The sequence below is a fragment of the Hirundo rustica genome, chromosome 3 (genome assembly GCF_015227805.2).
Source record: "Hirundo rustica isolate bHirRus1 chromosome 3, bHirRus1.pri.v3, whole genome shotgun sequence".
Taxonomy (NCBI): Eukaryota; Metazoa; Chordata; class Aves; order Passeriformes; family Hirundinidae; genus Hirundo; species Hirundo rustica.
The window spans coordinates 11976267-11988254 of record NC_053452.1 but is presented as its reverse complement, the minus strand read 5'-3'; the positions used below and the strand labels follow the sequence as shown (position 1 = coordinate 11988254).

Sequence of the window (11988 nt, the reverse complement as noted above, 5' to 3'; positions counted from 1 at the left end):
TGTTCCTCAGCCTCGACTTCCGATCGCACAGGAATCTCCACGCTCACAGCTATCGCTGCCCGGCACCCAGGCTGCCCCAGCACCCACATCCACCTCCAAAAGAAACATACTTTGCTCCCCCTCCTCTCCCATCCTCTCCTGACCAACAGCTGAGTTAGATTTGCTCCTACCTCTACCTTCAGGAGGTAGAGCTGTTTCACACAGACAAGTGCATTTCCAGGTCATAGATATATTTTTATCCAGCACGGAAATCCAAGCCCACCTTAATAAGAAAAGCTCCTGTGAGGTCTGGTCTCCTCAAAGCTGGTGCTGATCCTGTTTGGATTTGAGCAGCACCTGTGCAGGTTCAGGTCTCCTCCATTAAATAATATTTCCAGTGCACAAAAAAGCTTTTCCTGCAGAGAGAGATAGAACAAATGGCACATGACCTGTACTGTGAATAAAAACATTGGTCTTGCTGTTGGCCACATGGTGTGAACCTTCCTTGCTCACTCAGACCTTTCTTATGTCCTGCTCTTCCCTCAATTTCCAAAATAAGAGGTCACTTTCAAAAAACAAAACAAAAAAAAAAAACCAAAAAAACCCCAAAGAAACAAAACAACAACAACAAACAAAAACAACAACAACAAACCCACAAAAACAAAACAAAAACAAAAAACAAACAAACAAAAAAACCACCAAAAAAACCCACCCCACAAACCATAGAGACGGTGTTGGATGAAACAAACGACAGAGTAATTCCAGCACAGGAAGTTGGTGGAATAACTGTTCTTGTACCAAAAAGCTGCCTTTTTAACTTTTTAAACTTTTAAAAGTTTTCAACTTTGTCCCTTCCAACCATGATTGACCCTCTCTGGGATTTTGCTGGCCCCTGTGCTAGGATGTAGCTGTCCCATCTTCCCAAAGGAAAGCACAGCCCAAGGCTCCTGAGCAGCACCGGTGTATTTAGATGGAGAATTGTCCGGCTACAGGCCTCACCCCACACTGACAGCAGGGCTGAAAATTTCCCCTGACATATTCCAGCTTATCTATTTCATGTCCCTTTTATCAAAGCAGGTTGGGATCTGTCTGAAGAACGGAGGGCCGTTGGGCAATTCCCAGCACCTGCCGCAGCAGGAAATTGTCCAGTCAGACCAGACAGACAGCACAAACCATCTTGGGTTTTCCAGCCCCCAGGGCAGGACACAGGGGCCTCTGGGCTGCTCTGAGAGTTTCCAGTAGCTGGTGGTTGCAAAAGAGCAGACAAAAAAAAAAAAAATTGGAAGTGATATAAAGGCAAGCTCTGACCCCAGTGAAAGCTCCAGGTAATAATTTAGAGTAAGGTGCCCCATGGGACATCAATTTACCCCCAGGATGTGTGGATGGCCTCTCCTCTGACCTTCCTCCCCACTCAAGCTGTTTTTATATTATTTTCTTTGAGGGAGAGGCAAAGGTGAGGTTACAGTCGATGTCATTTCATGGTTATGAGGAGCTGGAGTGACTTTGGTCATCAGCACGGGCTATTAGCACAAGTAACCCGAATTACTGAGTTAATTAAGCCAGGGCCAGCTTTGTCGGGATCATTCCTTTGGCTCTGTTCTCCTTAGCAGCGTTGCTTTTGACAGAGCATGACCGCAGCACCAGGGTGCCGCTCCGTCCTTTGCTCGGCGCTCTCCCGGGAGCAGCACTCCAAGCTCCCTCAGCATTCCTGCAATCTGCCCCTGCTGAACTCTGGCCAACACGGAGTTCTGCCCTCCTTGCTGAACTTGGTTCTCGTTTTTTTCCCCCACCTGCGATGCTGAGGCAAACCCTCGGGACGACAGCGTGTGATGCATTAAAGGAGCAACTTCCACCTTTTATTTCCCCCGCGGCCACAGGTTGGGCAACGCCCGAGAGCGGCGCGAAGGGGAAATTTTGACGGCTTTCAGCGGGGAGGATCATCTCCGCCAGCGCTTCCTCCCGCCCCGCCGGGCACAGCGGAGGGAGGGGGCGAGGCCGGGCAGCCCCGCCGCGCTCCCTGCTCCATAAAAGGCACCCGAGGCAGCAGGAGCTGAGCGAGGAGCGCCCGGGAGAGCAGGTACAGGGAGATGGGAGAGTGGCTGGGAGCGAGGAGAGAGCTGTGTGCTAAGCTGATGCTGCTTTTCACAGCCCGGGGGTTCCTGGCTCGTTCAGCCCTGTGCCGGGCGTTCCTGCGGGGTGTGGGGTGGGCTGGGGGTCCTGCTGGCAGCGGGGCACAGAGCCGGGAAGTCACGGACGCCCCTTCCCTGCAGTTACATCTGGTGGCCCAAGGCCGGCGGGCAGCGAAGGGGACTGTGGTGACACGGGCTACTCACACGGAGCTCTGCGCCTGCCTTTGCAGGGGACAAATACACGGCTTGGAGCAGCGGGGTCAGGGACTCCTGACAGAGACCGGAGACAGGGCTGGAGCCGGGCAGCGACGCTCCCGGCGCCGGGAATGCTGTCACCGGGGCAGTGACCTCTCCCGGCCGCCTCCCATACACCGCTTCCCTGAAAACTTACTCCGACAGGCAAGGCCAGACAAAGGGTCACCGGTAAATCCTCGGCAGAGCAAAGCTCCAGGGGCAGATCCGTAGCCACACAATCACGTGGAGCTCCCTGGGGTGTCACTGAAGTGGCTGGACGGGTTTTGGAGGGGTCAGACTTACTTGGTTGTCATGCACCGGGATGAGAGACACAAAACCCGAGTCTCGCAGGGCCATGAAGGCCACTTCAGATTCTGCGGGGGGAAGATGGTATCGAAGGGGCTGCCTGGGAAAGAAAAGAAAAGTTCAGACTTTATCTACCATGACCTCAGGTGAACAGCGCTCTCCTTCAAATCATTCTCTGACACTCACTCTTACTCTGAAGTAAGATGTGTTTTATTTTGCTGGATAAAGAGGGATTCATGGATATAACTAGTGAAAAAAATTCTGGACTTCAGATAAACTAGGACTATTTTTAAGGGTATTCATTAACATATTATAATGATGGGTTTAACATTAATTTTCTCCAGAATGAAGATCCTTCCTGGCTGCCTTCATTTCTACTTGATTCCTTTCTTACTCAGCAGAGCCCATGAATTCCTAACGCGGAGGACACCTCCAGCCTTCCTGGTTTATAACTACTCCTATTCAAATCTCTCCTCTGTCTCAGAAGCACAAGCTCCAAAAACAGCAAGAGCTCTCAATTTCTCACACAATGTCATTGAAAAAATTACCAAGACAGACTTGGAAGGATTTGACTGGTTAGAAGTTCTGGACTTTTCCTACAATCAGATCAGGGCTGTTGAGCCTGGAGTGTTCCAGAGTCTGCTCAACCTGGTTTCTGTGGATTTATCATCTAATGACGAGAAGCTGTTTCTGTCAGACATCCCACCCCACCTGAAGATCTCACCCGCTGGCAAAGCTCCGAGGTCTTTGCAGCTTTCCAGGAATTCTGGTAAATCCTCAGGGGCTGCTCTGGAGACTTCTGCTCCTGCCAAGGAGCTGTCACGTTCTAGAGTTCCGTCTCTCCTGCAAATCCTTAGCCCCAGGCTCAGGAGAAGCACAGGGAATCTTTTTCGTAGGGGAGAGAGGAACACAACGGCTCTTCCCACAGCCAGACCCTCTGAGCCCACTCTCTGTGGAACTCCCATCAACGGGACACTCGACCTGTCCCACAGCAACCTCTCCCAGGATGAGCTGATGTTAAAACTGGATGACCATCTCTGCCAAGCCCAACTGGGCAGGATTTTGGAGCTTGACATCAGTCACAACAACGTGGAAATGGATCTTTTGTCACTGTTTTCCCTGTTCTTCCCAATGGAAAATACACTGTCCATCGACGCCAGCTTCAACAAGTTAACCATTAACATCCTAGATGCTGAGTTCCTCTGTAAGTTCCCATCCCACCGGCTTTTGTTCCTAAATATCAGCAACAACCCCATCAACAGCCTGGATACACTGTGCCTCCCTTCCAGCATCAAGGAAATTGATTTGTCCTTCACCAACATCAGCCAAATACCTCCGAATTTTGCTAGAAAATTGTTTAACTTGGAAAAAATGTATGTTCAAGGAAACCACTTAATCTACACAGCATTCTCAGAAATCAGGAATATGCTTCCAATGTGTGTCCCTCCCCCTGGAACTGTACACATCAACGCCATCTCCTTCGTCAGGAACGAGGCTGGGACACCCATTGAAAGCCTTCCCGAGAAAGTGAAACACCTGGGAATGTCCAACTGCTCCATTGTGGAACTGCCAGAATGGTTTGCTGACACAGTGCAAGAGCTGTTATTTCTGGACCTCAGCAGCAACCACATTTCTGTACTTCCCAATTTCCCCCCCTCCCTGCAGCATCTCGACATCAGCAACAACAACATCAAAGTCATCTCCCCCACTCTGAAATCCCTCTACAACTTAACAATATTTAGGATTCAAAGTAACAAAATTATGGATATACACACTGAGTATTTTCCATCAGCCTTAAAAATATGCGATCTTAGTAAAAACAAGGTGAAGGTGTTGTCCTTAACTTCTGCCCTGGAGAAGCTGGAACATCTCAACATTTCTGGGAACCTGATCACACGTCTGGAGCCTGCCGGCCACCTTCCTGCACTGACCAGTCTGGACAGCAGCCACAACCTGATCCCAGAGCTGCCCGATGGCTTTGGGGAATCCCTCCCAGGGCTGAAGTATTTTAATCTATCAGGGAATAAGATCTCCTTTCTGCAGCGTGGCTCTCTCCCAGCTTCTCTGGTCGAGCTGGACATCAGCGACAACGCCATCACAACCATTGTGGAGGCCACCTTCAGCCCGCTGACGAGCCTCAGGGTTCTGACTGTGCAAGGGGAGCATTTTTTCTGCACCTGTGACCTCTACTGGTTCGTGAACGTCTACATCCACGAGCCCCAGCTGGAGATTAAGGGCAGGGGGGCCGTGAGGTGCAGCTTCCCCCCGGAGCGCCGGGGCTCCCTGGTGGGCAGCAGCCGCCTGACGCTGCTGCACTGCTCCCTGGGTGTCCAGCTGGCCGTGACCGCTGGCGCCGCCGGCCTGGCCGTGCTGGCCCTCACCGCGCTCTGCTGGCGACTAGACGGGCCCTGGTACATCAGGATGGGCTGGTACTGGTGCATGGCCAAGAGGAAGCAGTACGAGAAGAGGCCAGAAAACAAACTCTTTGACGCCTTCATCTCGTACAGCGAGCACGATGCCGACTGGACCAAGGAGAACCTGCTGGAAAAGCTGGAAAATGATGGGTTCAGGATATGTTACCATGAGAGGGATTTCAAACCAGGGCATCCTGTGCTTGGGAACATTTTTTACTGCATAGAGAACAGCCATAAAGTGCTTTTTGTTCTCTCTCCCAGCTTTGTGAACAGCTGCTGGTGCCAGTACGAGCTGTATTTTGCCGAACACCGGGTCCTGAATGAAAACGTGGATTCCCTCATCATGATCGTGCTGGAAGATCTCCCACCGCACAGCGTCCCACAGAAGTTCAGCAAACTCAGGAAACTGCTGAGAAGAAAAACCTATTTGAAGTGGAGCCCTGAGGAACAAAAGCAGAAGATGTTCTGGCATCAGCTAAAAGCTGTCCTAAAAACAACCAACGAGCCGCTCGTGAGAGTGGAGAACGGATCCGCTCTGGAAATGCAGGAACTGGAATGAGACCCAGGGAACTCTGAGGGCCGTGCCTGGAAAGCCTGTGGCCAGATAAAAGTATTTACCTTCTGCAAAGACTGCTGTGATGCCCAGGGGTTTGTCTGGATCAGTCCCAGGAGAGGTTCCTAGGCGGACTACAGCATACCCATTATTCCCTCTGATAAAGAATCCTGACGGGATGAGACCTGAGCACTGATAAAAAGCTTTTTCCTCCTGGATGCTTGATTTTGTTCAGCTATTCCCAGTATTTCTGTAAGTGCTGTGGATGTCAGCTGAAAGGAAGAACTGCTCGAGACACAGTGCATGTCCTTGCTGCCCTCCTGAGGTGGTGGCAGCGAGAAGCAGTGTCTTAGGACTGGACTACAGACTCCCGGTTCTGGGACAGCTTAAGGTGGGATCACACCCGCTGTGCAGGTAAGAGAGCCACAAACCACGCTGGCACACAGGAAGCAGCTCCCTGGCGTGTTTTGGCAGGGAAAGATTAAAGATTGACTTAATTTAGCCCTCTGAGAGAGGCGAAACCCACACTGCTACAGATTTTGGGTTCAGTGACTGCTGGAAGAGATGAGATTTGAAAATCTTTTGTAAATTCAGAATAAAATATACAACCAGTCAGTACAAAAAGGACCAGCAGAGTGTGGTGGTCTCTGCTGTTAAATAACTGGGGCGAGCTTTGTTTAATCACGAATCTCTGGAGAATAAGCAAGTTCTGCACATAATTATTTAAATTTAGGAAGGTTCCACCTTACCTAGTCACCCTGACCCGCTTCCAATGGATTCAGTGCTACCTCTGCATGGTCCTTGCCCTCACCTAGTACAACTTCGTAATTTTATTTATTGTGCCTGGGGAAAAAAACAAAAGAAATTCAGCTGATCCAACATTCAAGGGAAATCAACAGACTGTGACAGAAAATAAACACCAGGTGAGGACAAATGATTTGGTTTAGCACGACTTGGACTTGCTCCTACAATGAGCAAATACAAACAACTTCCCAGTAGAAAATTCCAAATCCAGGAATGCAGCATGTTTGGAACACAGACTCTGAAGAGGAACTGGCTCTGCTGTGACAAAACAGGACCAATACCAACCTATTTGCTGCCAAAAGGGGGAACATGCAACAAAAATCTCCATTGAGAGAGATCCCTTGGAACTCAGTGAAAACCCATCTTTCCTCAGCAAAATGATTTGGCATCGTCAGCTTTGAGGTTTTATGTATTAGGATAAAACCCATGATCCTGCAGGCCAGCAGCTGAAAAATCCAACTCTTTTCACCACAGAGATCTAGGGCTTAAAAAGACTGTGAATTATAAAAATACAAATATTTTTGTTCATTTAAGCAACCAGAAGTCACTTGTTAATGAGATTAATGAACCCCATGTAATTAATCAGTTGTTTTTCTAGTAGCCTTTATGCTTTCCTCTTTCTAAAGCGCTCTGTGGTCACATTTCTCACTTCCTCTCTTCCCACACATTTCCCACCTCCACATTCCGCTGCTTGCCCCTCAATTCCATTGCTGCTTGTTAACCTTGCAGTGACTCTTTACTGGTTCTTTACTGGTTCTTTACTGGTTCTGTGCTCAGCAGGCTTCTGATAGAAGAGGCTAAGGGAAAAAAAGAAACTATACTCCAGAAGAGTCAAAACCAGTTATTTTATCAAAAATTTGATTATTTCAGTCCATGATTCACTGCAAAGTTGTACCTGCTTTCAGATCTACTACACCCGTGAACCTCCCACAATACAACTATTTAGTGCAGCTGGCAACTTAAATGAGGTTTTGTTCCTCCTGCAGATTAAAAGGTGTTGCACCTTCTCATCTGGCACTATGATACTGTACAGATTAACACCCATATTAATTGCACAGGTGGTGTTAAGAGCACAGCTGGGACCAGGAGTTAACAGAGAGCAAACTACAAAGAACTTTGATGGGACTTTAGTTCTTTTGTCACATAAAGGCAATAAAACCTCCTGCTTGGCCCCTTCTTGCTTTGCTCCCACGTGAATACTCAATGCAAATGTTTTATGAGGTGTGAGTGGTTTAATTTTGAAACACGTGATGAAGTTCATGTGATCTAAAGGCACAGGAGAAGTTGTACATACACACAGCAAACCCCCAAAACTGCCTCGTGTGTATTTTCCCCTTCAGTACATTATACTGAAGAGAAATTCAAATACAGAAAAGTCAAACGAGATCTTTGCATTATCTTTTATACTTAGTTTAGAAAGAACCGCATTATTCATTTAGAGAAAAAAAAAAATCTGGGCAGAGAGAAGACTTATGGAAATAATTTCCATTTTACATTTGTATTAGAAAGTTGTTCACACTGATTTTATTGCAAGAAAGCTGGTTTGAATTATTCAGAATTAATTCATATTCAGTGTTAAAACAAAGAACAGTGTTCCAGAAGAATCTTGAGAACAGTTTAGTTACCAAAAAGCCTGAACCAGCAACTCACAGACGGCAATGATGAGGACATTTTTTGCTTCTAAAGTAACAAATCACGTTCCCATCACTGTCATTTTCCTGAAGATGTGGCACTTTCCTATAGCAAGGCATCAGAAGCCTGTGGCACAATTATTTTGGAGACACTGAGGCTCTGCTGAAGTCCACATTGGCTGAATGGTGATTGCTTGTCTAGAAGAGACCTGGCCACTTAGAGCAAGAAGTGTCAGGAATGCCCCTGAATTCTGTCTCTTAGGGAATTCTCACAATAAAATACAACACAAATGGGGGAATTTATAAAAAAACCCCTTAACTTCTGTTATTTGCTTGCTGTGTAGACCAACAAACAAAATTTCTAAGCAAACAGATGAAATCAAACTGACGTTAGACTTAACAAAAACTCAAAAACTTGTCATTCTGGTTTTAGACATGTTAACAGCTGCCAGTTCTGCCTGTCAGGGATAGCCAAATCCCAATTTATACAAAGTCAAGGGCAAAAGAGCAAGCAGTAACATGACTCCGTGCCTGACAGCTGACCAGTCAGGGAATTCCAGAGGTGACTGTGCTCCTCCTGGTGTATCAGTCACATAATATTGCAAAATTCATCTTTATCCTTAAGTAATGCAAATAATTACGCAGTGCATGGTTATTTCTATCAGATGTAAAACACTTCTCCAAATTATTTTGGGATACAGAATGCCACCATCATTAAAATCAATGCCCAGCAGATATTAATGTATATACTGCAGAGGTTTATCCCAGTGCCACACTTCAAAAAGGTCCCTCCCCAGTGGAAATATAACACTGATCAAACAAAGCCTTGTCCCACTTGAAGAAGTTGAAACTGAAATCCTGAACTTGAGCTGAGTTCACAGAGATTTTGCCATTTATCTCAACAGAACCAGGGTTTCACCCCATGAAGATAAAAGACTTTTGTTATTACTGAAAAACATCTGCAATGGGAAGAGTTTAGACTCAAACACTAACAGGCATCTCCCCTGTTCTTCCTTTCTGAAAATACAAGGTATTTATAGTATTTGGCGTTATCATAGAATGGTTTGGGTTGGAAAGGACCTTAAAGATTATCCAGTTCCATCCCCTGCCATAGGCAGGGACACTTTCCCCTATCCCAGCTTACTTTGAGCCCCATCCAACCTGCCCTTATGACATAAAGAACCACGTAATCATGGTATCTAGGGTTTTGGGTTTTTTTTACTTGCCCAGCAGTAAAATTTAGTAACAAAACCACCCTCGTACAACAATTCCAAATCTAAAATATCCCCCTTGTTGGCTCTCCACGGGAACTCCAGAGCGCGTCACGGAGGCGACAGCTCCTCGTTTGCTTCAAACGCAAACGGGCACGGTGTTTCTATTAACTGGCAGCAGTTATCATGCAGCTCGGAGCAATTCCTCCCCAGAGCAGAGCAGGGCACGCTCCGGAGCGGCTGGGCGGTGCCACGGCTACACGGAGGGCAGCGGCCCGAGCCTGGCGGGAGCAGCGCCGCAGTCCCGCGCCGCGCTGCCGGAGGGATGGAGCGCGGGCCCGCACGGCTTGGCAAAGGCGAAGGCGGAGCCCGCGGGCTGCAGGCTGTGCGGGGTGCTCACCTCCGCCGAGGGGCTGCTGTTGTACACGCTGTAGTAGGGCTCGATCCGCGTGTTCATCGGGGTGGAGCTGCTCTGCCCGTAGTGCTGCTGCCCCGCGGACGCCTTGGGACTCAGCACGCTGTCCTTGGAGTGGCTGGCACCGCACGCCTGCTCCAAACCCTTCTTCTGAAGCTTTGGAGACAACACGTAGGCTGAGTTGGTCTCGTGGTGGGACGACTTGTTCCTGTTGACCTCCAGGCTGCCTTTGCCCACGGCTCGAAGCCTCGTCTTGTGCTTGCAGCAGAAAAAGACCAGGGCCACGTACTGCAGGCACCAGAGCACGCGTCTCCGCAGCCCCGCGCTGTTGCGGGAATATATAAAGGGATTTAATCCCGACTTGAAAAAAATGAGGGTAAACCCGCACAGCTCAAACTGGTAGAGCACAAAGCCACCGCTGCCGGACTGCACGTCCTGCACCAAGGAGATAGCCAGGGGCAGGCAGCACACCAGGACGGAGAGCACGATGACCACGCACGTCACCACCGCCTTGGAGTCCTTGGCCGTGGCCAGGTTGACGGCCGAGGCCAGCGGGAGCCGGCCGGCGAGCTTGGCACGGCCGTGGGGTGGCTTGGTGCAGCTCTGGGTCCTGTACAGGGCGGGCACGGCCCCCGGCCCCGCGAAGGACGGAGCCCTGGGGGTGCCCACGGCCACCGCGGGCGGGCACTTCCTCACCCGCGCGTTCCTGCGCAGGGCCTGGGCGATCATCACGTAGGACACGGACACGACGGCCACGCAGCAGATGAAGTCGCTGACGTAGAGGTAGAGGATGAGCTTGCCCTGTCCTCTGGGCAGGCTGGCCACGGGCAGGCAGAGGCGGGAGCCGCGGGTGCGCAGCGTGGCCAGCGTGGCCAGGGTGAAGCTGGCGGCCCAGAGCAGCAGCGTGAGCAGCAGCGAGCAGGGCGCCGAGGCGGCGCGGTGCGGGTGCTTGCCCAGCACCATGCGCAGCCGGTGCAGCGCGATCACCGCCACCGTCTTGAGCGACATGATGATGAAGCCGGAGCTGGTGAGGTGGAAGGTGAAGCAGAAGGTGCCGGGCACGCCGCGGGCCGGGCCGAAGAACAGGACGAAGGCGAACATGGGAGCGGCCACGCCGCAGATGAAGAGGTCGCAGAAGGAGAGGTTGAGGATCATGAAGTCGAAGTCGGTGCGGAATTTCCGGAGCGCCGGGTCGAAGAAGGAGAGCAGCACGATGAGGTTGCCGTAGGAGCCGAGGCAGAAGACGAGGGCCAGCAGGGAGGCGCAGGCGGCCAGTGTGGCGGCGTGGGTGCCCTCCCGCAGCTCCGCGGGGCCGCTGCCGTTCGCGCCCAGCTGCTCCGCGGGCCCGGCCGGCAGCCGCCCCGACCCGTTCATCGCCGCCCAGCCCCTTCACAGCCCGCTCATCGCCGCCGCGGGGCTCCCGCCTTGCCTCTTCACCGCCCCCTCATCGCCGCCTCAGGGCTCCCGCCCGGCCCCTCCGCCGCCCGCTCACCGCCGCCTCAGCGCCGCCCGCCCCGCCATGGCGCCCGGCCCGGCCCCTCCCCGCTCCGTTCCGCTCCCTCCGCCGCGGCGGGGCCGAGCCGGGGCGGGCGGCGGGGACAGAGCCGCAGCCCCCCGCCGCCAAGCACAGGCGGACCCGGGGGAGGCGGCATCGAGCTCCCCAAAGCCCCGCTGGCCCGGGGAGGCGGCACCGAGCTCCCCAAAGCCCCGCTGGCGCTGCATCCCCGCCGCGCGGGGAGCAGCGGTGATGCGAGCGGGTGGAGCAGCACGGAGTGTGATCTAGAGAATCCCAGAAGGGTTCAGGTGGAAAGGAGACTGCAAGACCATCTCGTTCCTCTCCATGCCGTGGGCAGGGACATCTTTCACTAGCTCAGGTTGCTCCAAGCCCTGTCCAGCCCGGCCGCGGACGCCCCCCGGGATCCAGGGGCGGCCCCAGCTTCCCGGAGCAGTCTGTGCCAGGGCCTCACCAACCTCACAGGGAAGAATTTCTTCCTATCCAATCCGAACCTACCTTCTTTCAATCTGAACCCATTCTCCTTTGTCCTGTCACATGCTCTTGTAAATAGTCTTGCCTCATCTTTCCTGTAAGTTTCCTTCAGGTACTGGAAGGCTGCAATTAGATTAGCCTGAAGCTTCTCTTTTCCAGGCTGAACAATCCAAATTCTCTCAGCCTTTCCTCAAAGCAGAGCTGCTCCATCCCTCTGATCAACTTGGTGCCTCCTCTGGACTTGCTCTAACGGCTCCTTACTGTACCAGGGACCCAGAGCTGGATGCAGTGTTCCAGGTAGGGTCCCCCCAGAGCAGAGGAGCTG

At 51.5% G+C, this 11988-nt stretch overlaps 2 protein-coding genes across 2 annotated transcripts; one reads left to right on the top strand and one right to left on the bottom strand.

Annotated features, from left to right (window-relative positions):
* The first annotated feature begins 2381 nt into the window (after window positions 1-2381).
* LOC120751074 (toll-like receptor 2 type-1) lies at window positions 2382-7878 on the top strand. Its single transcript, XM_040060400.2, has one exon. The coding sequence runs from the start codon at window positions 2964-2966 to the stop codon at window positions 5619-5621; it is 2658 nt and encodes an 885-aa protein (XP_039916334.1). The 5' UTR covers window positions 2382-2963; the 3' UTR covers window positions 5622-7878.
* A 1639-nt stretch (window positions 7879-9517) lies between these two features.
* On the bottom strand, window positions 9518-11050 carry GPR75 (G protein-coupled receptor 75). Its single transcript, XM_040060786.1, has one exon. The coding sequence runs from the start codon at window positions 11048-11050 to the stop codon at window positions 9518-9520; it is 1533 nt and encodes a 510-aa protein (XP_039916720.1).
* Between the last annotated feature and the right edge of the window lie 938 nt (window positions 11051-11988).

Coding starts and splice junctions, on each gene's coding strand:
- GPR75 (XM_040060786.1), bottom strand. CDS start 11,050: ATGAACGGGTCGGGGCGGCTGCCGGCCGGGCCCGCGGAGCAGCTGGGC.
- LOC120751074 (XM_040060400.2), top strand. CDS start 2,964: ATGATGGGTTTAACATTAATTTTCTCCAGAATGAAGATCCTTCCTGGC.